This window comes from Dipodomys spectabilis, unplaced genomic scaffold, assembly GCF_019054845.1.
Source record: "Dipodomys spectabilis isolate Male_0828 unplaced genomic scaffold, ASM1905484v1 ptg000067l, whole genome shotgun sequence".
Lineage (NCBI taxonomy): Eukaryota > Metazoa > Chordata > Mammalia > Rodentia > Heteromyidae > Dipodomys > Dipodomys spectabilis.
The window spans coordinates 5,290,365-5,317,733 of NW_024870744.1; the positions used below are offsets into that span (position 1 = coordinate 5,290,365).

Here is a 27,369-nt window from a genome sequence, read left to right on the forward strand (position 1 = left end):
CTCCTGCCTGCTTCTCAGGGAGGCCCAGAGAAAGGGAAGGGAATGGCAGGGACCAGAGGGAGCTTCAGGAAGTGTGTATCTGTGTGTCTCTGGATCTCAGCTCCTAAAACATCTCTCCTCCTTTCCGAAACCAGCCTGTGCCCCCAAGCTGGCCATAATGAATCTGGTATTCTAGACCGAGGGGTCCATCTCTCTCAGGCACAGTTAGAAGCCTAACAGCCGTGATCGTTTCTTGCTGAAGCCAGTGCCTCCCCTGCTCATCATTTTTTATGGTCCCATTTGCTCTGCAGCTCTGAGAAGCGTCAGGGCCGAAGGTGTGAGTCTTCTCCTGGCTCAGCCTTGTGTGCGTGCATGTGTGCCTGCACGTGTGTGTACATGAGAGTCAGGGCCAGGCAATGAAAATCCAGCCAGGCCCTAAATCAAAGCATAAAGATGGTCCTGTTGTGGGAGAGCTGGGCAGGTTGCACTGGCGCAGGCCTCTAGTATCCCCAGGCATGTGGCAGCACTGCCCATGATTCCAATGACAAGCTTTTTTCTGTCTTAGGGCTTGAACTCAGGGCCTACATGCTGTCCCTGAGCTCTTTTACTCAAGGCTAGTGCTCTACCACTTGAGCCACAGCTTCTCTTCTGGCTTTTTGGTGATTAATTGGAGATTGGAGTTTCAAAGACTTAAATGTTCAGGCTGGCTTTTAACTGTGATCCTCAGAGCTCAACCTAGCTAGGATTATGGGCAGGAGCTACCATTGCCCGGTTCTAAGCTCCTCATTTAACTTCAGTTGTTCTGAACTAGGGCAGCACTGTGGCTGGAGGCTGTGGTATCGGGCAGCACAATGTGGTAAGACACCCTGGACACTATAGAAAGAACTCTTCTCCTGGTTATATCTTTTGTTACCTTGGTAGCTGTTCTTTCGAGAAGGCAGTGCAATAGAAAAAAAAAAATGTAGTGTGTGTGCAGGAGATGAAAGTGTGAAGATCATGAAGCCCGCCGTCCGTCTGAAGTCACTCCCTTCCTCAAGTGTAGCCAGGGGTGAAGATGTGGGCAGATTTGCAAGTAGAAACTTGCCTTGGGCAGGTATCCAAAGATAATCTGGGTAAGTTGTGCTCAGCTTTCCTAGTAGTAGCTCACTTTACAGTCTTGGCACTGTCTTAATTTATCTTGAGGCAGCTGACCCAACTAGATGGGTTCTCTGAGTATGTGTGTGTGTGTGTATGTGTGTGTGTGTGAACATGTGTGTATGTAGCACATAACAGCATACTTGTGGAAGACTTTCAAGAAAATGGATTCCCCAGGTCTCCCAGTATTTATACTTCCATACAAGCATGGCCATCCTGGGTTTACTGACCGACCCTGCAGAGCTTCTGGAAGCTTCTCTGGCTGTGCCCAGGAGATGGGAAGTCCCTGAGTGCATTTCCTGCCCTGGCCCAGCCCCTCCCCCAGTCCCCTGCAGCTCCATGGTCACATCGCCAGGCTGCGCTTGCTTCTTTTACTTCTTGAGTCCTGGGACCTCGGTCAGTGACCTGACTTTCCAAAGCCTCTGTGAAATGAAAGGGAGAGTAGATGGTCTCCAAAATAATGTCTGCCAGAAGCTGAGCAGATGCCCTTCACAAGGTGGAGTAGGGTTTAGAAGGAAGGAGGTGCCAACTTGCCACAACAATGAAGCCCCTGCAAACAAATGCAGGAGAGGCTGCATGTGGGTTGTCAGATGATTCCGTTTCTAGGAAATAGATCCACGGGGACAGAAATTGCTGGGGCTGGGGGAGGGGGGGAGGGAAGAGGGGAGGAGGGATGCTTTGGGACGAGAAGGACCTACTGAGCAGTTTGGGGCATCCTGTGCCGTGCTGTGAATGTCCTAAGTGTCCCTTTAACTTCCAGTTGAATAAAGCAACAATTGTAAACTTAGGAACACTTATTGACAGAAACCATTCAGCCCAGTGCCTAGCAGACCCTGAGTGCAGCTCTCTTTTTTGGTGCCAGTCCTTGGCTTGAACTCAGGACTTGAGCACTGCCTCTTAGCTTTTCATTCAAGGCTGGTGCTCTACCACTTAAGCCACAGCCCCACTCCTGCTTTTTGCTGGTTCATTGAAGACAAGAATCTCATGGACTTCGCTGCTTTGAATGGCCATCTTCTGCTATCAGCCTCTGAGTAGCTAGGATTACAGGCGTGAGCCACCTGTCCTGGCTTGAAGGCCAGCACTTAAACACATGATGGCGAACTCGATTCACAGGTCTGGGGTCTCCATGCAGACCCTCGCCTGTGGCCACAGTGTGGCATGTGTGTGCACCCCGAGATTCCAGGTGATATGGACACAGGGAAGGTGCTTACTGACAGGCTGTGTGAGGTCCGTGAAGGCCGCCAGCCCCCGCTACTTCCTAGGGACACAAAACCAAGGGACAAGTTGTGGCCAAGGCCAGGCGGGACACAGGCTTGGCTTCTGTGTGAGGTGGAGACCTGGCAGTGCCAGCCCTGGTTCCTGTGGCATGGTCTGGGCTTGCTTCTTGGGCAGGAGGGCCTCTCCCTCCCCTGTCCCCCGCAGCTAACTGGGCAGCAACAGGAACCAACCGCTCGATTCATCCAACCCAAGGAAACTATAAATCTGGGGGCTTTAGTCATGTCTTTATGATCATTCAGCAAAGAGCGACAGAGGATTTATTCTGCCAGGATGGCTGAGGGAAGACTGCGGGGGGCTTGGCCTACCCAAGGCAGAACTGCTCCCCAGGGTCCCCCCGCCGGGGCCGCGTGATCAATGACACTGATGACCATAAGGAGGCAATTACTGGTGTACGCCACCATGCTTTGTTCGGGACAGGCTTCCTGGGAGACCCGCCACGGCTGCACTGCTGCCCGTGTCCTTGAGAACCCATAAGCATTTTTTTTTAAAGCCCCAAGAGTGCTTGCTGGTTCTCTCTGCACATGTTAAGGAGGAGGAGAAATCAAGGAAAAGCGAAGAGGACTCTGCTCTGCGGTCTCTCACTCACCGCGCTACCCAATATCTGTCGATTGAACATCTCTCTGTGCCTTCGTTTTATGGGCAAGAAGAAAGAGGCTCAGAGAGGTAGCGATTAGTGACTGTCACACAGCGCCATTCCCGGTTTCCCCATGCGAGCAGTTCACAGACTCAGTGTTGAAATCCCAGGAGGGATCTGGGGGTGGGGTGGGAGAAGGGGATGTTTCTTGGGAGTTATGCTGGGGGAAAAAATTAAGTGTATGCCAGTGTTCCTGTATTTTCTGTTGGTGTTTGTTTTGTTTTGTGGGTTTCCCCCCCCTCTTTCTTCTTTTTTCGTGGTGGCACTGGGGTTTGTGGACTAAGGGCCTTGCACTCACTAGGTAGACGCTCTACCTACCACTTGAACCATGCTCCCAGCCCTTTCTTTTTGCTTTAATTTATTTTTGTCAGGTAGGGTTTTGCTTTTGTCCAAGGGCTAGCCTCGCAGGGTGGTCTTCCTATGTCTGGCCTCCCAAGTATCTTGAGGTCACAGTTGTAGACAACTACATCTAGCTTCTTGATTGAGATGGGGGGGTCTCAATAGCATCTTGCCCAAGCTGGCCTCCAAGTGTGATCCTCCCAATGTCTGCCTCTCAAGAGGCCAGGCTGAGCGGTGGAGCTGCTGTGTCCGGGCTGGCTAATGGGATTCCACTTGACCACTTTGACGTCATTCGGCTGCCCCCGACTGGGCATGCTTTCAGAGTAAGTATGGCTCTTCCTCTTATTCCTGCTGCCTGGTGCAGCCTCTGCCGGTCTGACTCATGCCTCTCCTCACAGAACGCTTCCTCTGACACCCCATGGCAGGCCATAGTTCTCCCCATCCACCTTGCTCTTGCACGTGCTTCCCAGGGAGGTCCGAGTGCTCTGTCCTGCTGGGTCTGCCTTCCGGGTTGAGGGTAAGCCTCAGGTGACCAAGGATAATGCTCTCTTTTGCTGGATGCGCTGTCCCCAGTTCTTACATGTAGTAGGGCCTCATTTGATAAGCATTTGAAAGACTAAAGAAAGAAACATACAACTTGTGAATAAGCACACCCAGTACCCACGCCACTCAAGTGTTCACGGCTACCCTTTCCAAGTGAGTAGAAGCAAAGTACCTATGAAACAAACCCAGCCCTCAGCCCCCTCTGCCAAGTTGCCCTTCGTTCTTCTGTCTTTTTAAAAGTTTGTTTGGCGTTAGCTGAGTGCAGTGGCTCAAACCTGTAATCCTAGCTACTTGGAAGACTGGAGATCAAGGGATAGTGGTCTGAAACCAGCCAGGGGAGGGGTGGGAGTGGGGCAGCCTTGAGACTCTAGCTCAACCAGAGACTGGGTACAGTGGTGCACGCGCCATAGCTGGGGGTAGCAGCTTGTGCCTGTCGCCCCTAACACACAGGGAAGTAGCCTGGCCTGGACATCAAGGGGGAACCTACCTAGAAAATAACAAAAGCAAAAAGGGGCTGGGGGCCTGGCTCAAGAGGCAGTGCCTGCCTAGCAAGCATGACCCCTGAGTTCAATCCCCTCCCCCCCCAACACACACAAAAGAGGTTTGCTTTTGAGGTAGAGTCTTGTTGTATTGCTCGGACTGACCTTGATTGAATTCCTGGGTTCTTGTGGTCCTCCTGCCTCAGCCTCCCATGTAGGTGTGGTTAAAATCCTATTTATGATGGAGCTGAGAAGCTTTCTAAGAACAGAGAGCGGCCCCTTGTTAACCAAAGTGGTGGCACCAATCCCGTGCCTCTGGCCAGGGACAGGGACATGGCCAGCAGAGGGACAGTGGCCCAGCCTCTGCCATCACCCAGGCGCCTTAAAAAGAAGATGAAGGTAAGAGAAAAGCATCTTCCATTTCCCCCTAATTTGTAGTTTTCTGGTGTTAGCTCGGCTTATAAGACACATGCTCCCAATTAGCTGCTGCTCTTAATTTAAATGCTTCATAAATTATCTCCTGCGCGTGTGGATTATCACTTCATAATGCGAGTTAGCATTTAAATAAATAGCGGTGGTGTAGGAAATTAGAGAGGTTTACTTCTGAGGCTCTGGCATAATGAAGGAAAATACCGCGGGCAGCTGCACGAAGGGCCTGAGAGGACCGGAGAGGCAGAAACTGAGCATCGAGGCTCAGTGTGTGAAGTCCACTGCCTTCCAGCCCTTATTAGCCTTAGCATTTTCTTTCATGCCAGGGATTTCACTTGCCTTTTAGTTTTTTTGCTTGTTACGAGTGGCTCACGCCTGCAATCCTAGCTACTCTGTAAGCTGAGATCTGAGGATTGAAGTTTGAAGCCAGCCCATATAGTCTGTGAGATTTTTTTTTTTTTTTTGGTCGTGGGGCCTCAACTCTGGGCCTGGGTGCCGTCCCTCAGCTCTTCAGCTCAAGGCTAGTGCTCTACCACTTGAGCCACAGCAGCACTTCCAGCTTTTTTTGCTTATGTGGGGTTGAGGAATCAAACCAGGGCCTCGTGCATGCAAGGCAAGCACCCTACCAGTGAGCCACCTTCCCAGCCCCATGTGAGATTCTTTTTCTTTTTGGTCAGTCGTGGGGCTTGAACTCTGGGCCTGGGCGCTGTCCCTCAGCTCTTCAGCTCAAGGCAAGCGCTCTACCACTTGAGCTACAGTGCCACTTCCGGTTTTCTGGTGGTTTATTGGAGATAGGAGTTTCCCGGTCTCCTGCCCGGGCTGGCTTTGAACCTTGATCCTCAGATCTCAGCCTCCTGAGTAGCTAGGATTACAGGCGTGAGCCACCAGCGCCCGGCCCATGTGAGATTCTTATATCCGGTTAACCACCAAAAAAGCTGAAAGTAGAGTTGTGGAGTGACAGCCTTAAGCAAAAAACAAAGAACAAAAAGCAAACAACAACAAAAAAATCCCCAAACCTAAAGGACAGTGCCAGGCACTTTCTTCAAGCCCCAGTACCAGCACAAGGAGAGAAAAAATACATAGAAGAAATTGCAAAAATGGTAGTGAGAGACCTTGCATTCCTTCCTGCCAGCACTATTGTAAATAACGAATGTAATTGCAGAAGCAGGAAATGGATACAGTCTACTACAGGCTGTCCTCAGATTCCACTGGTAGCCTGCTACATGAAATACAGGACATCAGTGACATTTGAATTCCACTACCCACAAGGAATAACAACGAGTAAGAAGTATGACCCATGCAGTAACAAAGATGCCTAAGCAATATTTGGGACATGTTTATACTAAAAACAATTGGTCACTCTCCTCAGATTTCACTGACATTGTGTTTTTTTGTTTTGGTTTGGTTTTGCCAGTCCTGGGGCTTGAACTCAGGGCCTGGGCACTGTCCCTGATCTTTTGTTCAAGGCTAGTGCTCTATACCTTGAGCCACAGCGCCACTTCCAGCTTTTTGGTAGGTAATTGGAGATAAGAATCTCACAGATTTTTTTCCTGCCTGGGCTGGCTTTGAACCTCGATCTTCAGATCTCAGCCTCCTGAGTAGCTCGGATCAGTGTCTCTAACGTCTATATGCCCAGCGCTGAGCACGAAGCCCAGTGCACGTGACACCAGGCTGTCTAGGACGTGTTCTGAGGGCACCTGGGAAGTTCTGTGACTAGGTGGGCCAATTATTTGAAAGTTATTTGCAAAGCACTCTCTTCCTCCCCCTCCCCTCCCCTCCCCTCTCCTCTTCTCCCCTGGATGGAACTCTGGGCCCCTGCTTGCTTGGTAAGTACTCTACCTCTTGAGCCTCACCTTCAGCCCCTTTGTGCCTTGGTTATTTTCCATATAGGGTCTCTCTTTATACCCAAGAAGCCTGGCTTCGATCCTCCTACATGTGCTGGCCTGTGTCACTGGGGATGGTGACAGGTGAGTGTCACTGCTTCCCCTGTAGCTGGGATAACAGGCATGTATCACTGTGCCCCACCATTGGTGGAGATGAAGTTTTATGCCAGGGCTAGCCTTGAACTGTGAGCTCTGCCTCTTAAGTAGCTAGGATGACAGGCGTGAGCCACTAGGATTGGCTTGCAGTTAATTATGTAGGATGAAATGGAGTTGAAGTCTCACAGACTTTTTTTTTTTGCCCAGGCTGGTCTGGAACTATGATCCTCCAGATCTCAGCCTCCTAATTAGCCAGGACTATAGGCAGGAATCATTGAACCTGCTTCTTGCAATTTTTTTTTAAAAAGAAAATGGAGCCTTTATTTAATGTAGAAAGTTGAAATACCTAGGGTTAGTGATTCTTTTCTTGGTGGTGGTGGTGGTTGTGGGGCCTGAACTCTGGGCCTGGGCACTGTCCCTCAGCTCTTCGGCTCCAGGCTAGTGCTCTACCACTTGAGCCACAGTGCCACTTCTGGCTCTTTCTGCTTATGTGGTGCTGAGGAATCGAACCCAGGGCCTCATGCATGCAAGGCAAGCGCTCTACCACTGAGCTACCTTCACAGCCCACTTCTTGCAATTTTTTAAGCTATATTTATTAGTGTATATTAATGATGCAAAGGAGTTTCATTGTGGTATTTGATATTTTTAAACATGCGTAGAATGTACTTTGATCAAATTTACCTCCTCCCCCAAAAAAGATTTTTGCACTTATAAAAAAAAGTCTTACTTGTTTAGGAACAAAGTTTGGTCTGTATTTAAGATGTATATCTTTTGTTTGGGTAGGGAGGACATGGGGTCTGGTGAAGGGCTTGCCCTAGGAGAGTGTTTTTTCTGATCTCTTTGATGGCATTTTATTATTTGTCTTATTATTTGTGGTACTGGGGTTTGGATGGGGTCCTGTACTTTGTAGACAGGCACCCTACCACTTGAACCAGTCTCCTAGTCCTTCTTACTTTATTATTATTTTTATATTATTATTATTATTATTCATTTTTGCCAGTCCTGCGGCTTGAACTCAAGATCTGAGCACTGTCCTTGAGCTTCTCTTGCTCAGTGCTAGCACTCTACCACTTGAGCCACAACACCACTTCCAGCTTTTTCTGTGTATGTGGTACTGAGGAATGGAACCCAGGGCTTCATGCCTGGTAGGTGAGCCCTCTACCACTAAGCCACATTCCCAGCCCACTTTAATTATTTTTAAGATCGGGTCTTGCATTTATACCCAGGGCCAGCCTGGACTGCAACATTCCTATTTGTACTTCTTCCTACATAGCTGGGATGGCAGGCGCATACCAGTGTCCAGCTATTGGTTGAGATGTAATTTTGTGCACTCTTTGACCTCTGCCTCCTGAGTAGCTAGGATTACAGATGTGAGCCGCCGTGCTAGATCTTGGCTTTTCTGTTGGACTGTCACACACACGCACAGGCCTTGCTCACTGGCTCGCTCCCGCAGAGCTTTTGCAGTGGCTCAGCTGCAACCATGGACCCGCTGATCCAGGGAGGAGCCCAACTCAAGTGGAAGGAGACGAACATGGCGGCTCACCGCTGTGCATATCATCCAGTGTGCCGGAATCAAAGGCTGCCCTTAGACTGTTCCAGGGCCCTTTGAAGCTGGTAATGAAAGCATCTAAGAAAGTCTCAGCAGTAGAACCAGAGGGGCGTTCACAAACGAAGCTGCTGGAGAGGGGTGGCAGGGAACACTGAATGGGGTCCCGACAGTGGGTTTTTCTGTGCCGAGAGTACCTGAGGGAATTGCCAAATTAGCGTGGAGTGGGTCAGATGAAGGACCTCACTGCGGCCCAGGAGGCTCAGGGCCAGTTGGGTTGGGGGTGGTGGGGGGAGTATCAGAAGTGCCCGGGGGCATTTAGTCAAAACTGGATCCTATTGCATCTGTCTTTCCAACTGACCTACTAATCATCTTCCTCTAACTTTTATATCCCTGACCTTGTAAAAGGATTGCATCGAAGGCGTGCTTTAAGCTGCATTTTAATAAGTCAATAAGAAAGCTCAAAATTATTTAAAGCTTCTTAAAGAGGATTATATTTGATTTCTTGTGGGAATTCTGGGGTGTAGAATCATAAAGACGCTCAGACCTTCTAAGGTCGGTTTTATATGATGGAAATACATCATTTTAGGCAAAAACTTTTAACTATTTTGTTGTTCAGATAGAGATGATTCTAGACAAGAAGGCTCTCATCACCAGCTGGTGGCATTAGCAGACCTTGAGGTCTACAAGGGGAGAAAACTGCTGAAATCTGAACTCAGGGCCTGGGCACTGTCCTGAGCTCTTTTGCTCAAGGATAGCACTCTACCACTTGAACCACAGCTCTACTTCTAGCTTTTTTGGTGGTTAATTGGAGAGAAGAGTCTCACTTTTCAGCCCAAGCTGGCTTTGAGTTATGATGCTTAGATCTCAGCCTCCTGAGTAGCTAGGATTACAGGCATGAGCCACCAGCACCCAGTTTGGAACTGCCTTTTCAATTTTTCCCCTTTCTTTTCCTTTTCTTTCCTTTCCTTTCTTTTTCTCTCTTCCTCTTTTTCTTTCTTTCTCTCTTTTTCTCCCTCCCTCCCTTTCTTCTTTGCTTCCTTCCTCTCTTCCTTTCCTTATTTTTTTCTGCCAGTACTGAGGCTTGAACTCAAGGCCTGGGTGCTCTCTTTACCTTTTTTGCTTAAGACTGGCATTCTGCCATTTGAGCCACAACTCCACTTCTAGCTTTTTGGTGGTTAATTGGAGATAAGAGTCTTTCCTGCTTAGGTGGGCTTTGAACCTCAATCCTCAGATCTCAGCCTCCTGAGTAGCTAGGATTACAGGCGTGAGACACTGGTGCCCAGCTGGGAACTGCCTTTTCAACTGGGTAACAAAGGCAGAACTATCCTGTATTGCTTTTTCCAGATGTTCAGCCCAGGATGGACAGGTTGCTCAGGTAGCTGGAAGAGTCCAAGCTGAACATCAGGCATCTTGACAAGAGACAGATCTGGACCAGAGCTGATGTTTTATTCTTGTTTTTATGTTTGAGTCCGTTGCCCTTAGGCCCCTGCACTGAGGCTGCTTCTGCATTTGGGACCCTCATTGGACCCCAGGTGGGTTCAACTCCTGAGCCCCCCTGTTGAGGGGACATTGGGGTGAGAGGAAGCCTGACCAGAATGCCCCAGGTAAGGAAGACGTGGGGAGCAGAAGGCAGGAAGAGTGGGAAGCTCAGGAGCAGGAAGCACAAAGAATCTGCACGATCCCGGGCTGGTGAGGCAGTTTTGTGTGGAGCTCTCCACATCAGCTCATCTTTGAAGATGCTAAAACCTTCCAGTGTCAGCCTCTTGCTGATATTTGGAAGGTCCTGAGATTTGCTCTCCCAGTTTCAAACCTTCCCACCTCTCCACCATCTCCTTCCCCTCCCAAGTACAGAACCAGGCACCTGGTGCCCCACTCCCTGCTCTCCCTTCTAGTCCCTCCTGTTCCATGATTATGACTTTCCTAAACTGCCCTACTGAGGTCCATTAGTCCACAGCCAGCCGTGGTCCCTATTACCTGCCAAAGATGATAGCCCAGCACGGTCTGGCCCCGGTACTCACTGCCCATCCTTGAGGGATTTTTATGAACTTTACTGCCTAGAACTGTGATCCTCCTATTCCCAACCTCTCAAGTAGCTAGGATATTGAAGTAAGATACAGGTGCCTGGGTACTGGGGCTGCTGGGTTTCCTGTTCATTTCATATGCTGTGAAGAGCAGCCCCTCGTCTCTGGGTTCAGCATTTTTACCTCTTCTGGGGTAAGGTGTCAGGACCCCGTGAGGACCGGGAGCTTGTTCTCTTCTACAGTCCTGTGGTCTGTGATTCCTCCCTTCTGACGCTCAGGCCCATCTCCTCTGTGCCCAGCCATCTTGCATGTGTCCTTTCCACTGCTGGAGCCCAAGTGTGGTGCTTCTAGGAATGTCCCCTAGATTAACCACCAGGAAGATCTTACTCCTCTCCCTGTAGCTGAGTCCAAGCCACACACACCCAAGACACCTTCCCCAGGCTTCTGGGAAGGGCTGGATAGTGAGACTCTAGAACTCTGCCTCCTTCTTTTCTTCAGTCTCTGATCCTGTCTCACTGTTTATACTCAAGTCTGGAAGCCAGTCCCTCCCCTCTGCCCTGTTCTAGCTCTCTCTGCACAATGCTGTGTGTCATCTTTTTCTTTTTGAGTGTGTATTAGAATTTGAACTCAGGGCCTCAAGCTTGATGGGCTGGTGCCATACTGCTGAGCCATACCTCCAACTCTGTGTATTACTGATTAGTTTTTAATGGGTCGCCGTATCTGAGTCACAGTCTGCCTGCCTTAGGCTTCCTGTCCTCACTGGGATCACAAGCATGTGCTACTGCATCCAGCTTTCCTTTCATGGACAAGTTTCTTGGGCTGATTCAGGCTGGTCTAGAACTATAGTCCTAGAACTCAGCCTCCCCTGTAGAGAGCTGCGTGCAGCCGCACCTGGAAGATGGCGCCGGCTTTCCCGATGGCGAGTGCTCTCTGTGGTAAACAACTCCTTATATGGCTAAGGCAAAGAATCTGGCTTGCTTCCGCGCACCTGGACCTATTGGTGGATCCCACGTGGCGTATCAGGGTTGGCTACCCAGCGGGTACTTAAGGCTGTGGGGAATTTTCCCCGGGGTTGGGGTCAGAAGATTACTCAAAGGTCCTGAATAAACTGCAGAGAGAAGAGCTCCGTGTCGCGTCTTCCTTGCTGGTCGAGGTGGTCGTGGCACTCCCCCATTGCTTGGGATGAGAGGTGCTCACCACTACTTCCAGCTGTAGATTGAGAAAGGGTTTTGTGAGCTTTTTCTGCCTGCATTGGCCTCAAACTACGATCATGACAGACAGGAGCCACCAGTGCCCGAGTGCTAGGACCAGCACAGTGCCTTTCCTGTCTCACACTCCACTAGACCTCTGTTTCCAGATCTCTCCCTTGGGTCTCCCGAAGGCAGCTGTGGAGAAAAGAGAAAGAACTAGGGAAAGCATGGAGGCCGTAGACTCAGGCAGTCTGGGAGGGGTACTCAGAATCTGAACTACTACAGTCACCTGTTCTCAGACACTCGGTTTGTCCCTAGTTTAGAAGATGAAAAGCCCTAAACATTTAGTTAACATTCCCAGTACAGTTCTGCCCCTATCCCCACCTGCAGGGTGACCAGTCACCGGGAGCCCTGACCTGTCCTGCCTAATTAACCCCTCTAGGCTGGCCTAGGGCCCTGAGCCAGGCCAGCTGGTCCAGGCTGCCAGTGCAAGTGTGTGGGGACCCTGGACAAGGCAGTGAAGGCTCAGCTTCTGGAACAGGAGTTGAAGGTCAGGTGCATGGATCAGCCATGTCCTCAACTGAACCCTGGCTCCGAGGCTCCAGTTGGCCTCCCTGGTGGGCAAGACCCAACCGCCTCCCAACTCTGGGAGAAGTTCCTGGCAGCTAACCGCCGGGCTCCGTCGTAGGCTCTGCTTCTCTCCCATCTGAATCTGTGTCTTCTGCTATGACACACACCTGGTACCATGCCAGGGGTGCACTATGTTTTCTACATATCAGGAGGGGGAAAACTGTGAGAAAACGAGAGAAAGGTGACACTGTTCTAAAGGAAATGTGCTCATGACCTGACTCTGTAACTGTAACCCCTCTGTACATCACCTTTACAATAACAATAAATAAATGAGTAAAAAAAATTTTTTTTTGGGTCCAGTCGTGGGGCCTGAACTTTGGGCCTGGGCGCTGTCCCTCAGCTCTTCAGCTCAAGCCTAGCGCTCTACCACTTGAGCGACAGCGCCACATCTGGTCTTTTCTTTTTGCTTATGTGGTGCTGAGGAATCAAACACAGGGCCTCATGCATGCAAGGCAAGCACTCTACCACTGAGCCACCTTCCCAGCCCAGTGAGTAAAAATTTTAAAAAGCAGGGCACTGGTGGCTTATGCCTGTAAAAACTCAGGAAGCTGAGATCTGAGGATCACGGTTCAAAGCCAGCCCAGGCAGGAAATTCTGTGAGACTCTTATCTCCAATTAACAACCAGAAAAACCAGAAGTGGTAGAGGACTAGCCTTGAGCTGAAGAGCTTAGGGAAAATGCCCAGGCCCAGCATTCAAGCCCTACCACTTGCAAAAAAAAAACAAAAACAAAAAAGAATAAAAGGGCAGGAAAGCATTTAAAGCAGACAAGAGAAGGTTTATTTGAAAGCAAAAGAAACAGCAAAATGGACTCCTTGTCCAAGGAGGGGCCCCAGAGCTAGGTGTGTGTAGACTCTTCCAGGTGTTTTATATAGGGCCCCTTGTCTCCCCCTTTGGCTGTGCCCCTGGTCTGATTGGTTGAGGGGTAGACATGTGCTGTGAGGAGTCTTATGATTGGTTCCCCCCTCTCCACCTATATCTTACTGAGTCATCCCTCCTCAGTCCTTTCCTAGTATATCCACCTCTATTTTGGCTTGACAGCTTCCATTCTAGGTCCTCTACCCTCTACCTGAAATCAGGTGACCAGGCCAGGCCTGGCTACAATTGCCCACCCCCACCTAAACTGCGCTATCTCTAGCCTACAACTGCATCAGCAGGTTGCTGCCTAACTATAACTGTTACAGTCAGAAAATACCACCCGGCTATGTGCTAACTTTAGCGGTCAGCTGTGCATGCAGATGGCCCTGGTCCCATGATTGTATAAAATTGCCCCTAAACAAAGGACAGGCACTATTTCTCCCTCTCCCATGAGAGAAGTGGCCTTATCAGCTCTGCTGACAATAATCTCCTTTTGCTGTATGTGACTGTGTCCCTGTGGTCTTCTGGGATGGTTGCTTTCATAGGGTACTTGTGTCTTGCTACGTCATTCTTCCTCCATGTTGAATCCGCCCTGATCTCCATCTTCTGCCTAGCCAGGGAGACCTCACTTCCCCTCACACCATGCTGAGTTCTGTGAGTCCTTCTGGTAAGTTGTGGAAACAACAGCAGGACCTCTGAATGGCAGCTGAGCCCTTGGCCTCTGCCTACCCTGAAGTCACATCGCAAGGCTGCAGCCCTGTGGGTTTGGAGAGTTCAAAGCCCCTGGTCAGATCACTTGTTCTGTGATATGGCTTAGGAGATGGGCGCCCAGCCTCCGTCCAGGGATCCCCGCTACACACAGGCTTGGTTTCCCTAGTGGCTTTGGCAGTGCCCGTGGAGGTGGTGGTGGTGGTGTGTTCATGCCTTCCAGTCACAGGGAATAGGACTGAATTCCTCTCATCAGTAAAACCCCATTGGCTTCCATTACTTTGGGCAAAATAAAATTTGCTCGAGCAGAAGCAGAAGCTCCCTGTCAGCCCTGTCGATGCCAGGTGTCTGTTTGAAAAGATAAGAGGGACCAGGGACAGAAAAAAAATACAAGGTGCCTTCAAGGCAGGTGGGCCTTGGCATGGGTGCAGGCTCTGAGAGACGAATGAAGGCAAGGGCCTAGCCCTTTAAAACCCAAATGATGGGGTTCATTTGCATTTAGATCTCCTTGTTCCCTGTTTTCATCTGAAGACAAATCCTCACAAAAGGCTACTTAATTAGACCAAATTAAATTTCCACTCAGCAGCTTGTCATTCATTACAAAAATGCTGTTCTTTTCCTATTGTGGTAATTACAGGCTGGTCCTCCACCCCTCCACCCCCCCCCCCAAGTTTGTAATCAACAGCTTCACTAGCATTTCAGACTTAGTACTGGGAAAAAGAGAACCCTGGGGTGGCTCCTATCTGTCTGTTTTATAAGTTAGGTCAAGATCATCACTATGATCCAACAATACCACTCTGGACGTCTCCCAGAATATTATACTACTATATCCTGCACATCCATGTTCATTGCTGCACTGTTTACCATAGCCAAACTATGGAAAAAACCCAGATGTCCTACAATGGATGAATGGATTAAGATAATGTGGTATGCATATGATATATACACATATATGATATAAGATATACATACACATGATAGAATTTTACTCATCTATCAGAAAGAATAATGTTATATTATTTCCAGGGAAATGGATGGACTTAGGAAAAAATTTTGTTATATGAAGTAAGTCAGTCTCAGAGATACACAAACAGTGCATGTTTTCTCTCATCTATGGAAGTTAGATCTATAATATAAATATACATGAAAGCATATACAGGATTATGTGCATATATACACACAGTAGTTGACTAAAGGGTGATATACTCAAGGGTTTATTCCCGTGTTATAACTCCTCTGAGCGATGAAAAAAGTTTATTTAGCAAAGTAAGTCCAGGAAGCTGAAACGTATTTTTTTTTCAGGGGGTGGCAGATGAATGGAGGGTGGGCACATACAGTTGTCATAGTCCATGGACATGTGTGAAATGGAACCGTGTAAGCTGAGGGTGGGATGGGGTTGGGAAAGCTGGGAGACAATGAGGGAGGGGGTCACATTGATCAAGATGCATTGCACTGGGGCTGGGAAGGTGGCTCAGTGGTAGAGCACTTGCCTTGCATGCATGAGGCCCTGGGTTCAATTCCTCAGCACCACATAAGCTGGAAGTGGCGCTGTGGCTCAAGTGGTAGAGCACTAGCCTTTAGCTAAAGAGCTAAGGGACAGCGCCCAGCCCAGGCCCAAAGTTCAGGCCCCATGACCAGACCCCCCCCCCAAAAAAAAATGCATTGTACTCACCATCTGATTACTTGAATTGAAATCCTTTTGAAAATTTGGGCACTAGTGCCTATAATCCTAGCTACTCAAGAGGCTGAGATCTGAGGATCACAGTTTGAAGCTAGCCTAGGAAAGGAAGTCCATGAGACTTTTAGCTCCAATTAACTACTAAAATAAACAAAAATGCAAAAATGAGTTGGTGAATTGGGTGTCTGTGACTCATGCCTGTAATCCTAGCTACTCAGGATATTGAGCTCTGAGGATCAGATTTCAAAGCCAGCCAGGACAGGAAAATCCATGAGACTGTTATCTCCAATTAGCCACCAGAAAACCAGAAGTGGCACTGTGGCTCCAAGTTGTAGAGTACTAGCCTTGAGTGAAAAAGTTCAGGGATTGTGCCCAGGCCCTGAGTTCAAGCCCAGGGCTGGCACACACCACACAAAAAGATGTTCACTGGAGTCTTTTGCCCTAATATGTCTCCTCATTCTGAATTTTTTTTTTTTTTGGTTGGCCATGGGGCTTGAACTCTGGGCCTGGGCGCTGTCCCTTAGCTCTTCAGCTCAAGGTAAGTGATCTACCACTTGAGCCACAGCGCCACTTCCGGCTTTTTCTGTTTATGTGGTGCTGAAGAATCGAACCCAGGGTCTCATGCATGCAAGGCAAGCGCTCTACCATTGAGCCACCTTCCCAGCCCCCTGAGGATGGATTTTGCATGTAGCAATGATACAGTAGATCTGAAATCTTTGCCTTCGTCTGCAGCCCTGTCCCATGGAAGAAGCCACTGATGAAGTCACTTACAGTGCAGCCCCTAGTTCCACATTCATGTTGCTCCTTAATAGGCATGTATTCAGGAATCCAGACCTTTTCTGGTGTGGCTCACCCCCTCTTTCCAGCCATGATGGGGTGACCTCACTAGCTGCCCATTGTCCACACAGATGTAAAATGCAAGTGGCGCTATAGCTCAAGTGGTAGAGCGCTCACCTTGAGTTGAAGAGCTGAGGGACAACGCCCAGGCCCAGAGTTCAAGCCCCACGACCGACAAAAAAAAAAACAAAAACAACTATATAGAGCACTCAGAACCTCGGCGATTTAAAATGCAGGCACGTGGGGGGGTGGGGGGGAGGCTTGGCAGGCTGGGCCTGGCCTGAGGAGATTTGAGGGTCTTCACTGGGATTGTCATCAAGTGTTAGCCATTTACAGGAGTTATTGAGGTTCTGGAAAATACAAACCCAGGGGGATTCCCAAAATGGCTGGCAGGAGGTACTGGGGAGCCTATGGTCCGTGTTCCAGTGGCTTCTGTCTGGGCATTCTGCTAGAGTGCACGTGGGCATGAAGGCAGCAGCTGATCATGGGGCAGGTCCCCTCCTGTCTCATTAAGAATTACAGCTACTTATTCTGATTGTGGATAGTTGGCATGGCCATCATATGAAGGCCAGCAAAGAGCTTCACCTGATGCCAAGCGCTGGGCGGTGAGGCCCTTGTCCAGGGTCACTCAGCAACCCACATCAAGGTGGCCCAAAAGTGCCCAGACTGAGCTGCTCTGACTTTCTGAGCCTAAGAAGCAGGCCATGTAGTTCTAGAAGACACATGTGCGTTTAGATGCCGGCGACCACCCATGGAAATCTCTAACCCAGGGACCCTCACCACCATGCTCCCCTCTCCCCACTTGCTGTAGGTCTTTGGGCAGCAAGTTTTGCTGGGAGGGACTTCCCCACCCTGTGGCCACTTTTTTTGGTGCCAGTCCTACGTAGGGCTTGAACTCAGGGCCTGGGTGCCATCCCTGAGCTTTTGTGCTCTACTTCTGGCTTTTTGGTGGATAACTGGAGATAAGAGTCTCATGGAGCCAGGTAATCAAGGAAAAACATATTAAACACATAACAAAAGTGACCATAGAAACCAGGTACCAGTGGCCCACCCCTGTAATCCTAGGTACTCAGGAGGCCAAGATATGAAGATTGCAGGAAGTCTGTGAGACTTTTTTTTTTTTTGGTCAGTCGTGGTGCTTGAACTCTGGGCCTGGGTGCTGTCCCTCAGCTCTTCAGCTCAAGGCGAGTGCTCTACCACTTAAGCCACAGCACCATTTCCAGTTTTCTGGTGGTTAATTAGAGATTAGAGTCTAATGGACTTGCCTGCCTGGGCTGGCTTTGAACCATGATCCTCAGATCTCAGCCTCCTGAGTAGCTAGGTTTACAGGCATTAATCATCAGCAGCCGCAGTTTTTTTTTTAGGTTTTTTGTTTTGTTTTGTTTTGCCAATCCTGGGGCTTGAACTCAGGGACTGGGCACTCTCCTGAGCTTCTTTTTATTTTTATTTATTTATTTTTTTGGTCAGTCATGGAGCCTGAACTGTGGGTCTGGGTGCTATTCCTCAGCTCTTAAGCTCAAGGCTAGTGCTCTACCACTTGAGCCACAGTGCCACTTTGGGCTTTTTCTGCTTATGTTGTGCTAAGTAATCAAACCCAGGGCCTCATGCTTGCAAGGCAAGCACTCTACCACTGAGCCACCTTCCCAGCCCTGCTCTGAGCTGCTTTTGCTCAAGGCTAGCACTTGAGTCACAGTGCTTCTGGCTTTTTCTGTGTATGTGGGACTGAGGAATCCTACCCAGGGCTTCATGCATGGTAGGCAGCACTCTACCACTAAGCCACATTCCCAGCCCAGTGAGTCTTTTGTTTTTTTGTGTCCAGTCATGGGGCCTGAACTCTGGGCCTGGGTGCTGTCCCTCAGCTCTTCAGCTCAAGGCTAGAGCTCTACCACTTGAGCCACAGTGCCACTTCTGGCTTTTTTTCTGCCTATGTGGTGCTGAGGAATCGAACCCAGGGCCTCATGCATGCAAGGCAAGCACTCTACCACTGAGCCACCTTCCCAGCCCCCCAGTGAGACTCTTATCTCCAATTAACCACCAGAAAACTGGAAGTGGACTGTGACTCAAAGTGATAGAGCACAAGCCTTGAACAAAAGAGCTCAAGGACAGAGCTTAGACCCTGAGTTCAAGCCCCACGAGCCATTGGTGCCTGGCTTCTATGGTCACTATTGTTATGTGTTTATATACTTTTTTCTTGATTAGCTCCCAAATCCTGGAACTCCCTACCTGTCCCCTCCCCAATTTCCATCCATCACAGGCTCCAGGGTACAAGCATGGCAGTTTGCACTGCTCAGTGGTTGCTCTTCTGCAGCTGCTTAGGCCCCGCCATTGCCCTGTACAAAGCTGGTCTGGAGCCCAGCACATAACTACTCTGTGGACTGTGCTCCCACAGCCATGTTCTCTGCACCCACCCCGCTGTGGCTGAATCCATAGCCACCAGCCGCAGCTCCCAAGCCTCACCCAGCCTTATTAACAGACTTCCTCTTTAGCCACTTCCCGCCCCTCTGCTTCCTGCTTTGCTGACAGGTCAGCTGCCATTTTATGTTAAATTCCTTCTCATTTATTACAATGCCACTTTTTTTTATTGACATAGAAATAAAACTTACAATCAATGAGATATTATGAAATATACATCAAAATGGAAGTCTCCCTGGTGCTGGCGGTTTCATCTCTCCTCTGGAAGGAACAAGGTTTATGGGGTGAAGGGGGGGGCACTGAACATTTTTTTTTCCTATTACATGATTCGATTTTCAATGAATCTCGACAGAAAATGGAAACATAAATAGAGTAACCAAACAGAACCATGCCTGCAGCTGTCAGACTTAAAACAGTTCAGTTTGCCTTTGATTTCTGTTTTAAGTTTTGAAAAGTACATAAATCATGCTCCGCTTTTTCCTTTCCTTTCTTTCTGTTTTTCCTTTTTCTTTTCCTAGGGTGCGTGCCTCTCTCGTAAATCTGCTCACTGCAGACTTGGCAGCTTTGACAGTCTCTGTGTCACAAATACCCCGATGACCAAGTGGCAGTGGGGTTTATTTCCTGAGCCCCCGTCGCCCCGGACGCTGAGGCGGCTCAGCACCCACCGTGAGGCCACATCATCAAGGCAGGCTCAGAGAAGTTTCTTCCTCTTCTTTTTTTATTTTTATTTTTTTGCTACTCCAGGTGCATGAACTCAGGGCTTGGGCTCTGTCTCTGAGCTTTTGTGCTCAGGGCTAGTGTTCTGCCCTTTGAGCCACAGTTCCACTTCTGGCTTTTTGGTGGTTAATTGGAGATAAGAATCTCATGAACTTTCCTGCCTGGGCTGGCTTCAAACCTTGATCCTCAGATCTCAGCCTCCTGAGTAGTTAGGATGACAGGCGTGAGCTGCCAACTCCTGGCAAATTTTTTCCTCTTCTGAAAATAGTGTGGCACTGGAGACAAAGGCAGAAGGGCCCCTCCCAACTCCTGCAGCCCTACTGGGTGCCTGGCACCACCACTTGCTCTTCTGTCTCCATCTTGTCATTACCCCAGGACAGAGTCCTTTGAGGCCTGTTTTAGGAGGGAGGGGAAACAGACTGAAAGAGGTCAAGAGCCTGTTCAGGGTCACAAGGCTTGGAAGGGTCACAGGCAAGTGCTTTACCACTGGGTGACATGCACAGTCCACACTCCCCTCCCTCTTTCTGTCCCTGTGCAGTACCAGGGATTTGAACTCAGGGCCTTGTCAAGCCTGCTAGGAAGGTGGTCTACCACTTGAACCATGTTCCAGCCCCTTTTGGCTTCAGGTATTTTTCAGATAGTATCTCATCATTTTTCCCAGACCAAGATTCTCCCCATCTCTGTCTTCCACATAAATGGGGTTCCAGGCATAAGCCCCAGAACCTGGCTCCCTAGCTCCTGGCTCTTTTGTTTGTTCTTTGAGATATGTCTTTCTACATGAGCCAAGCTGGCCTGGAACTCCTGCCTCAGCCTCTCAAGTAGCTGGGATTACAGGTGTGTGCCACCACATCTGGTTCAATATTGTTTTCCTTGAAGATCACAGAACTCCCTTCAAAAGCACTGTGATGTGAGGCCTCTCATCCATGAAGCATGTAATGGAGCAGCCGCCCAGCCGGCCCAGAGTGAAGGCGACACACTCCTTCCCATCCTCTCATCACCATCCACGAGAGACACCGAGCAGGGCAGAGAGTACTCTAATGGGAAGTCACTAGGGGCCAGGTGCAGACGAGAGGGCTGCATGGAGGAGAAGGAGGGTAAACCGTGACTACAGCCTGTGGTTCAGGCTTCCAGCACTCAGGTGACAGGAAGCAAAGGAGGAACTGAGTGAATGGGGTCTGTCCGGCCCACACATCTTCAGTTTGTCCCTTTACAGACAAGTGTCTACAAATCTTGAGGGCTACTGGTCTGGATGACCATGGCCTACCATTTCCTGTCCATCGCAGCCCAGACAGAGCCCTGCTCCCCACGCCCCACACCCTCTCCCACAAGGGCAGCTGGGCGTGCAAGGCCGCCGCCGTCCTACCGGGAGACAGCAGAGGTCTCCCAGGACTCCCCTTAATCACTCAGTTGGGAAGCATTCATTTTCCTTCCTATTGTGATAAAATTCACATAAAAACTATCAACCAAGTTTTGTGTGTGTGGGTGTGTGGTGTGTGCATGCGCGCGTATGTGTGTACATATTGTGCATGTGCCTATCCTGGAGCTTGAACTCAGAGCCTTGGGCTCTTTCTTGGCTTTTTCCCTCAAGGCTGGTGCTCTACCACTTGAGTCACACCTCTACTTCTGGCTTTTTGCTGGTTAATTGGGGTAAAAGTTTTTCAGATTTGACTTCTGGCTGGCTTCAAACCACAATCCCCAGATCTCAGCCTCCTAAGTGTTTGGGGTTACAGGTGTGAGTTACAAGTGCTTTATCAACCAATTTTAAATTGAGCAATTCAGTGGCTGTAACCACTTCACATGGCACACCAACAGTGTCTCTGTTTCGTTAAAAGAGATTTCCCTCACCTCAGAAGGAGGCCGTGCATCTGGAACCCTCCTTTCCTGGCCTTCCTCCCTCCAGCTATAGCCAGCCCCTGTCTGCTTCTGGTCTGTGGGTGGTCGTTTGTGTCTGGCTGGCTCCTTCCTGAGCATAACGTTTTCAGGCCCACCCATGTTGTCACCGGTGGGGTAATCCTTTGTGCTTCTCATGGCTGAATACTCTTCAGGCAAGGTTTCTCCAGGCTTCCTCTTCCAGTTGTCTGTTGGTGGATATTTAGTGGTTTCTTTCTTTTGGCTACGGCGAGCAGTGCTGCTGTGGACACAGGTGCACGTGGTCTAGCTTGAGCACCTGTTTTGATTCCTTTAGGTCTGTACCTAGGAATGGAATTTGTTTCTCAGTCATTTGTGACTTCTATCTTTAACTCTTTGAAAAACCAGCAAGTAACTATACTCATTTTATAGCTGGTTGTCTAGCTCACGGAGACAGAGTTACTGGCAACTCAGAACTGTGGAGTGTCCTCTTTATTCAGAACCTGCTAAACCCTTTGCTAAGACTGAGCTAGGTGAAGTAGTACATGCCTGTCATCCCAGTATCCTGGAGACAGAGGCAGGACGACTCGGAGTTCAAGGCCAGCCTGGGCTTCATAGAGAGGTTAGGTCTCAGAAAGGAAGGAAGCACTTGTCCTTTCCCATGACTTTGCCCTGGCACTCCCTGAGCCGAGTGGCATCTCAGCCATACTTGGTTGGTATGTGAGGAGCAAGAGGCTGGAGGTGACCTTGCTCAAGGTCACAGAGTGAAGAAGCCAGAACTCCAGCGCGGGCTGTTTGGCCTCAGCTTCCATTCTCCATCACTCAACCGTCGTGCCCCAGGAAGGTGCCAAATGATTTCCGCTTGGATCGGATGTGGGGAAGAGGCTGGCAGCCACCATCTCCAGCCTCGTCATGCCAGGCACATACTGCTAGGAAAATGAGTTTTCTGCTTTGAGCATGCCGAGCTGGGAGCCATTGGGAGCTGCCTGCCCGGGGGGAGAGGGAGGGATCGACCCCCCACATTGACGATCGCCCTGAAAAAAAGCCAGGGATATGTGACTGCAGAGTCTCGGTGGTGATCTTCGTCCCTCTTGTGTCATTCCAGAACAGTCTGGTCACCTAGGTCAGTTTCTCCCTATCGCTGTGTCCTCTGTGTCCCCACAGGGCCGAGGCTGTCACAGCCTTTGGCCTAGAAACTAGGTGTGTAGTTCTCACTTTAAAAGTGATGGGCAAGGTTTTTTTGTTTTTTTTTTGCCAGTCATGGTGCCTGAACTCTGGGCCTGGGCACTGTCCCTCAGCTCTTCAGCTCAAGGCTAGCGCTCTACCACTTGAGCCACAGCACCACTTCCAGCTTTTTCTGCTTATGTGGTGCTGAGGAATTGAACCCAGGGCCTCATGCATGCAAGGCAAGCGCTCTACCACTGAGCCACCTTTAGTGACCCGATCATACAAATGACCAGGTCAAGACCACATGGGGGTGGCTGGTGGGCCATGTGCTGCTGCTCACCCCCACTCTTGGCTCTGATACCTGCCTCTCTTCCAGGAGCCTCTTGCTCAGCCCAGGAGGAAAAGTTTCTGTGAGTTCACCCCCAAGACAATGAGTGACGGCAGTCACTTCATAATCTCAGGTGACTCCAGGCCCGTTTATATTGCTTAAAAAACAGTACGTCCAAATCATGGTTATTAGTTCCTTCCAATCGCTCACATTTTGCTTCCCCCCCCCCCCCCAAAACATACTGTTTTCCCCCTCCTCCCTTCCTTGCCCAATCCACCTAAACCTGAGGCTGAGTTAGGGGCCCCCTGAGGCCGCAGGCTCTGAGCAGAGCAGCCGGGCTCTGCCCGCCCGCTGCCGCCATCAAGCTAAGTAGCAAATAAATCTCTGGATCTCATAAGCTACACAGCGAGATCATGTAAATGCAAATGAAGGAGCTGATTTCAAGCTGGCGAGGGGGAGGGGAGGGACCGCCTCTCAGCTAGGACATACATCAGCTGACAGGAGCACAGGCCTGGCCCAGAACCAGACCCACCCGGGGAGCCCCACCCACCAGGGCTCCCTACAGGACTGCCATTTTTGTTTTGTTTGGGGGGGGGCAGTGAGGAGTCAGTACTGAGGCTTGAACTCAGAGCCTGGGCACTGTCCCTTAGCCACAACTCCAGCTCTTTGGTGGTCAATTGTAGATCATCTCACAGACTTTCCTGCCTGTGCTGGCTTCAAGCTGCGATCCTCGGCTCTCAGCCTCCTGAAAAGCTAGGATTACAGGTGTGAGCCACCAGCACCTGGCTTGGTTTGGGATTTTTTTTAGTGATAAAAGTGAAATGTTGATGCCCTCTCCCCTGCTAATCATGTGCCCTCACAGGGCACAGCTACATGTTCTGTTTCCTTTTAGTATTTTCTCAAAGCTTTTTTTCCCCCAAAATATTTCTTTATTGAGATTATGTGACTACATAAGTTTCACAAGACTGGGGCCTACTTAGCTAAAGTCACAGAAACCTCTTAACCTTCACAATCATTATCTTCATCTACAAAGCTTATGAACACCATGAACTTTAACAATAAAACTACTTCTAACAAATTGGGTGATATGTACATTTCCTTCCTTAGTATCAGCTGTTCCCTCTTTCTCTTTCTCTCTCTTTTTTGTTTTTTTCCAGTAGTATTAGGGTTTGAACTCAGAGCCTTGCTCTACCATTTGATTCATGCTCCCAGTCCTTTTTGCATTTCTTAGTTTTTTAATAAGATTTTGGTTTTTCTCAGGCCAACCTAGACTGTGATCCTCCTGTATTTCCCACGTAGCTAGAATGTCAGGCATGTGCCATCACATTCAGCTTTTAGTGTTTGAGATGGTAGCTCACAAACATTTTGCTCAGCATGGCCTTGAACTTCAGTCCTTCCGATCTCAGCCTCTCAACTAGGCGTTAGTGTAGGTTTGAACCACTGTCCCTGCCTGTCAGTGCATTTTTCAAACATGGATGACAGCACTGTGTGTGTAAAATGTCAACTCCCGCCGTGTCTGCTTCTTTTCACTTGACATTATTTGCTATGACTTTGATCATATTTAGATGTGCTCTTCTCGTATATGTGTGTGTGTGTGTGTGTGTGTGTTTTAGTATATTATGCCGTGTTTAACCGCCACTCAGACAATGGTTCAAAGAATCGGGATACCCTAGAGTCCTTTGATCCGTAATGCACCTTATTTTACATGAATGTTTATCTGAGGCTCTCATTATGGAAATAAATAAATATCCTCTCTGCTAATAATGACCATCATTTGCATTTATATTGTGCCTTTCACTGGAGGATCTTAAGTTGTTTTACAATAATGAACTACCTCGCGCGCGTGAGCACAAATGCATGTGTGTGCATCTGTATGCACGGGCGAGCTGTACACAGATATTTATTTAATAACTACCGGGCGATTTCTGTGGGAAATCGCATCGCTGTGTCATAGTAGCATGCGGGACCGCGAGCGGAAGCTTCTCAACTTGTCCCCCAACACTCAGCTGTAGGTCCAGGAGCTGGGCTAAGCGTGGCTGCCTGGAAGCCAGGAGTGATGTGCATTTGAGGGCTCGATCTTGACGGAACAGACAGCTCAGATCTACAATGCAGGCCTCCAGCTCCTTAGTTGAAAACCTGGCATTTGGGAAATAACTAGAGCAAGGTCTAGTTTGGGCCAGTAACGCCAACAGAGACCACCCATTGCGCTTACTTGGCATGAAGGGGGCGTTAGTTCCCACTTAGGGAAAGTGGTGTGGGATGAGAAATGATCGCCTTGGGGTTTACAAGGCTGAGTCACTTGCTTTGAAGAAGTTGGCTCATGAATATAGGCGGGACCTTTGTTCCTGGGACCTCCATCATTTGCTCCCCCGCTGGCTGCTCCAGAGTCCCAGCCTGCCTGCCTGCCTGCTTGCCTGCTGAGCCCCAGCGCTGGTTTCTGGGGCTCCAGTCTTTCCTACAGGGAAAGGAGGGAGCCACTGTTGCAGAAGGAGCCAGGAGAAACCCAGGCCCCCCAGGGACAGGGAGAGAGATGGTTTTAATTAGAGCTGAGAGCTGGAAAATAAGACAGAGACGGATGACATCTTAATGAGGTTTAATGAAGCTGTCTGCTGATGCGGACAGCTGTCACCCAGAGCTGTACTGCAGCCAAGCCACTTGGTGACAGAGGAAACTCGGGGGAAAGGCACAGTTTGAAGGCAGCTAAGGGATGTGTGGCAGCCACACCTCATTTTAGACCTCCTGAACAAGAGACTCCGGCGAGAGAACCCAGTCTGGGTGACGGATGATTGTCTGCAGTTCCCTGCCTTGCAAAGCCACAGTGGGCCTGGTTAATAACCTTCAGGATTGCATGGGAGGTGCTTGAAGAATTCAGCCAGAAGAAGGTGACTGGCGCTGGCAGCTCACGCCTGTAATCCTAGCAATTCAGGAGGCTGAAATCTGAGGATCATGGTTCAAAGCCAACCCAAGCAGGAAAGTCTGTGGGACTCTTATCTCCAATCCACCAGAAAATCCAAAGTGGAGTCATGGCTCAAAGTGGTAGAGCACTAGTCTTGAGCAAAAGAGCTCAGGGACAGCGACCAGGCCCTGAGTTTAAGCCCCATGATGGATGGGAAAAAGGAGAAGGAGGAAGAGAAGAAGGAGGAGGAGGAGGGAAACAACATAGTTTTGTGGGAAAGGAAAAGCTGATTTCTATTTATTTGTTTTTGTAGCTAAATGACAGGTATGAGTCACAGGCACCCAATTGAAAAGCTGATGTTTTAATGATGATGGTTCTGGTTTTGTGGTGTTGGTCATGGGGCTTGAGCTGTGCCTGGGTTCTGTTCCCCAAGCTTTCATGCTCAAGTCTAATGCTCTACCACATGAGCACAGCTCCACTTCTGACTTTTTGGTGTCAATTGGAGATTAGAGTCCCATGGACTTTCCTGCTCAGGCTGGCTTTGAACCACGATCCTTAGATCTCAGCTTCCTGAGTAGCTGGGATTACAGGCATGAGCCACTAGTGCCCAATACAGATGGTGTTTCAAGAGTTCTCAGTAAAGCTGATCTGTGTGGTCCTGAGGAGCTGTCTATTACTCTTGGGTGTCCAGGAAGTATGGTTGAATGATAGGCAGGCAGACGTGTAACAAACACCACCAAACTGCTTTCCACTGTGCTTATACTACTCCACCAAGATCATCAGACCCTTGGCTGCTCCAAATCCTGCCAATAGCATTGAGATCTGACTTTGTCCACCTTGCCATACAGATCTTGGCTCCTGGGACATCCTTGTAATACAATACCTATTTAAGTCTTCTGCTGTTTTTTTTTTCTATCAGAGTACTTTCCCTGTTGATTTATGGCTGCTCTTTATATATGAAGGGCACAGAAGTTTCATCAGATATATGCATTGCAAATATCTTCTCTTACTTTGTGGCCTCAGTTATTTTTTTGTTTTGTTTATTTTTTGTTGCTTGTGGGGCTTGAACTCTGGGCTTGGGAGCTGTTCCTGTGTTCTTCAGCTCAAGGCGAGTGCTCTACCAGTTATCTAGTGGTTTATTGGAGATAAGAGTCTCCCAGAGTTTCTTGTCCAGGCTGGCTTTGAACCACAATCCTCAGATCTCAGCATCCTGAGTAGCTAGGATTACAGGCGTGAGCTACCAGTGCCCGGCTATGGCCTCAGATTTTTTGAGCTTGAGCCCTTTGAGCTTTCCTACATCACAGTCCTTGGGATACTCAACTGTCATCATGTGTCCTTTGTGGGTGTGTGACCATGAATGTCCCGAGCCCAGAGGTCTGAGCCTGTCCTGTTCTCCTTAGAGCTCCAAGCACAGCGCTCAGCACAGGTGACACACAAATGCATGTGGAGTGAAAGCATAAGCAACTCCTGTTGGCCAATGTCTTCTGCAGCTAGATTCCAGAAGCACCAAGTCCAAGGCACCTGCCCGCCGTTCCCCACTGCCCGCTCCCTGCTGGAGGGTGGCTGTCTCCTGCCAGCTGGAAGTCTGCCCACCTGCCTCTGCCCCTGCCCCCCAGGCGCTGCGCCTCTTCTGGGGAGGCCCCGTTTTAATTACCTTGCCACCGTCCCTGGGAAGGCCGCCTGGTTTCCTAAACAAATGAGGGGCCAGGGCTTTGTCTGCAGCCCAGAGTGAGCCTC

General features: G+C 49.4%; 1 protein-coding gene across 1 annotated transcript in view; it reads left to right on the forward strand.

Moving 5' to 3' along the window:
- The window catches only part of Cfap77 (cilia and flagella associated protein 77), a 118,771-nt gene that overhangs the window by 37,946 nt on the left and 53,456 nt on the right, over positions 1–27,369 (forward strand). The window contains exon 5 of the mRNA XM_042681218.1: positions 16,911–16,921. Coding sequence (XP_042537152.1) covers positions 16,911–16,921 — 11 coding nt within the window. The remainder of the gene's footprint in view (positions 1–16,910; positions 16,922–27,369) is intronic.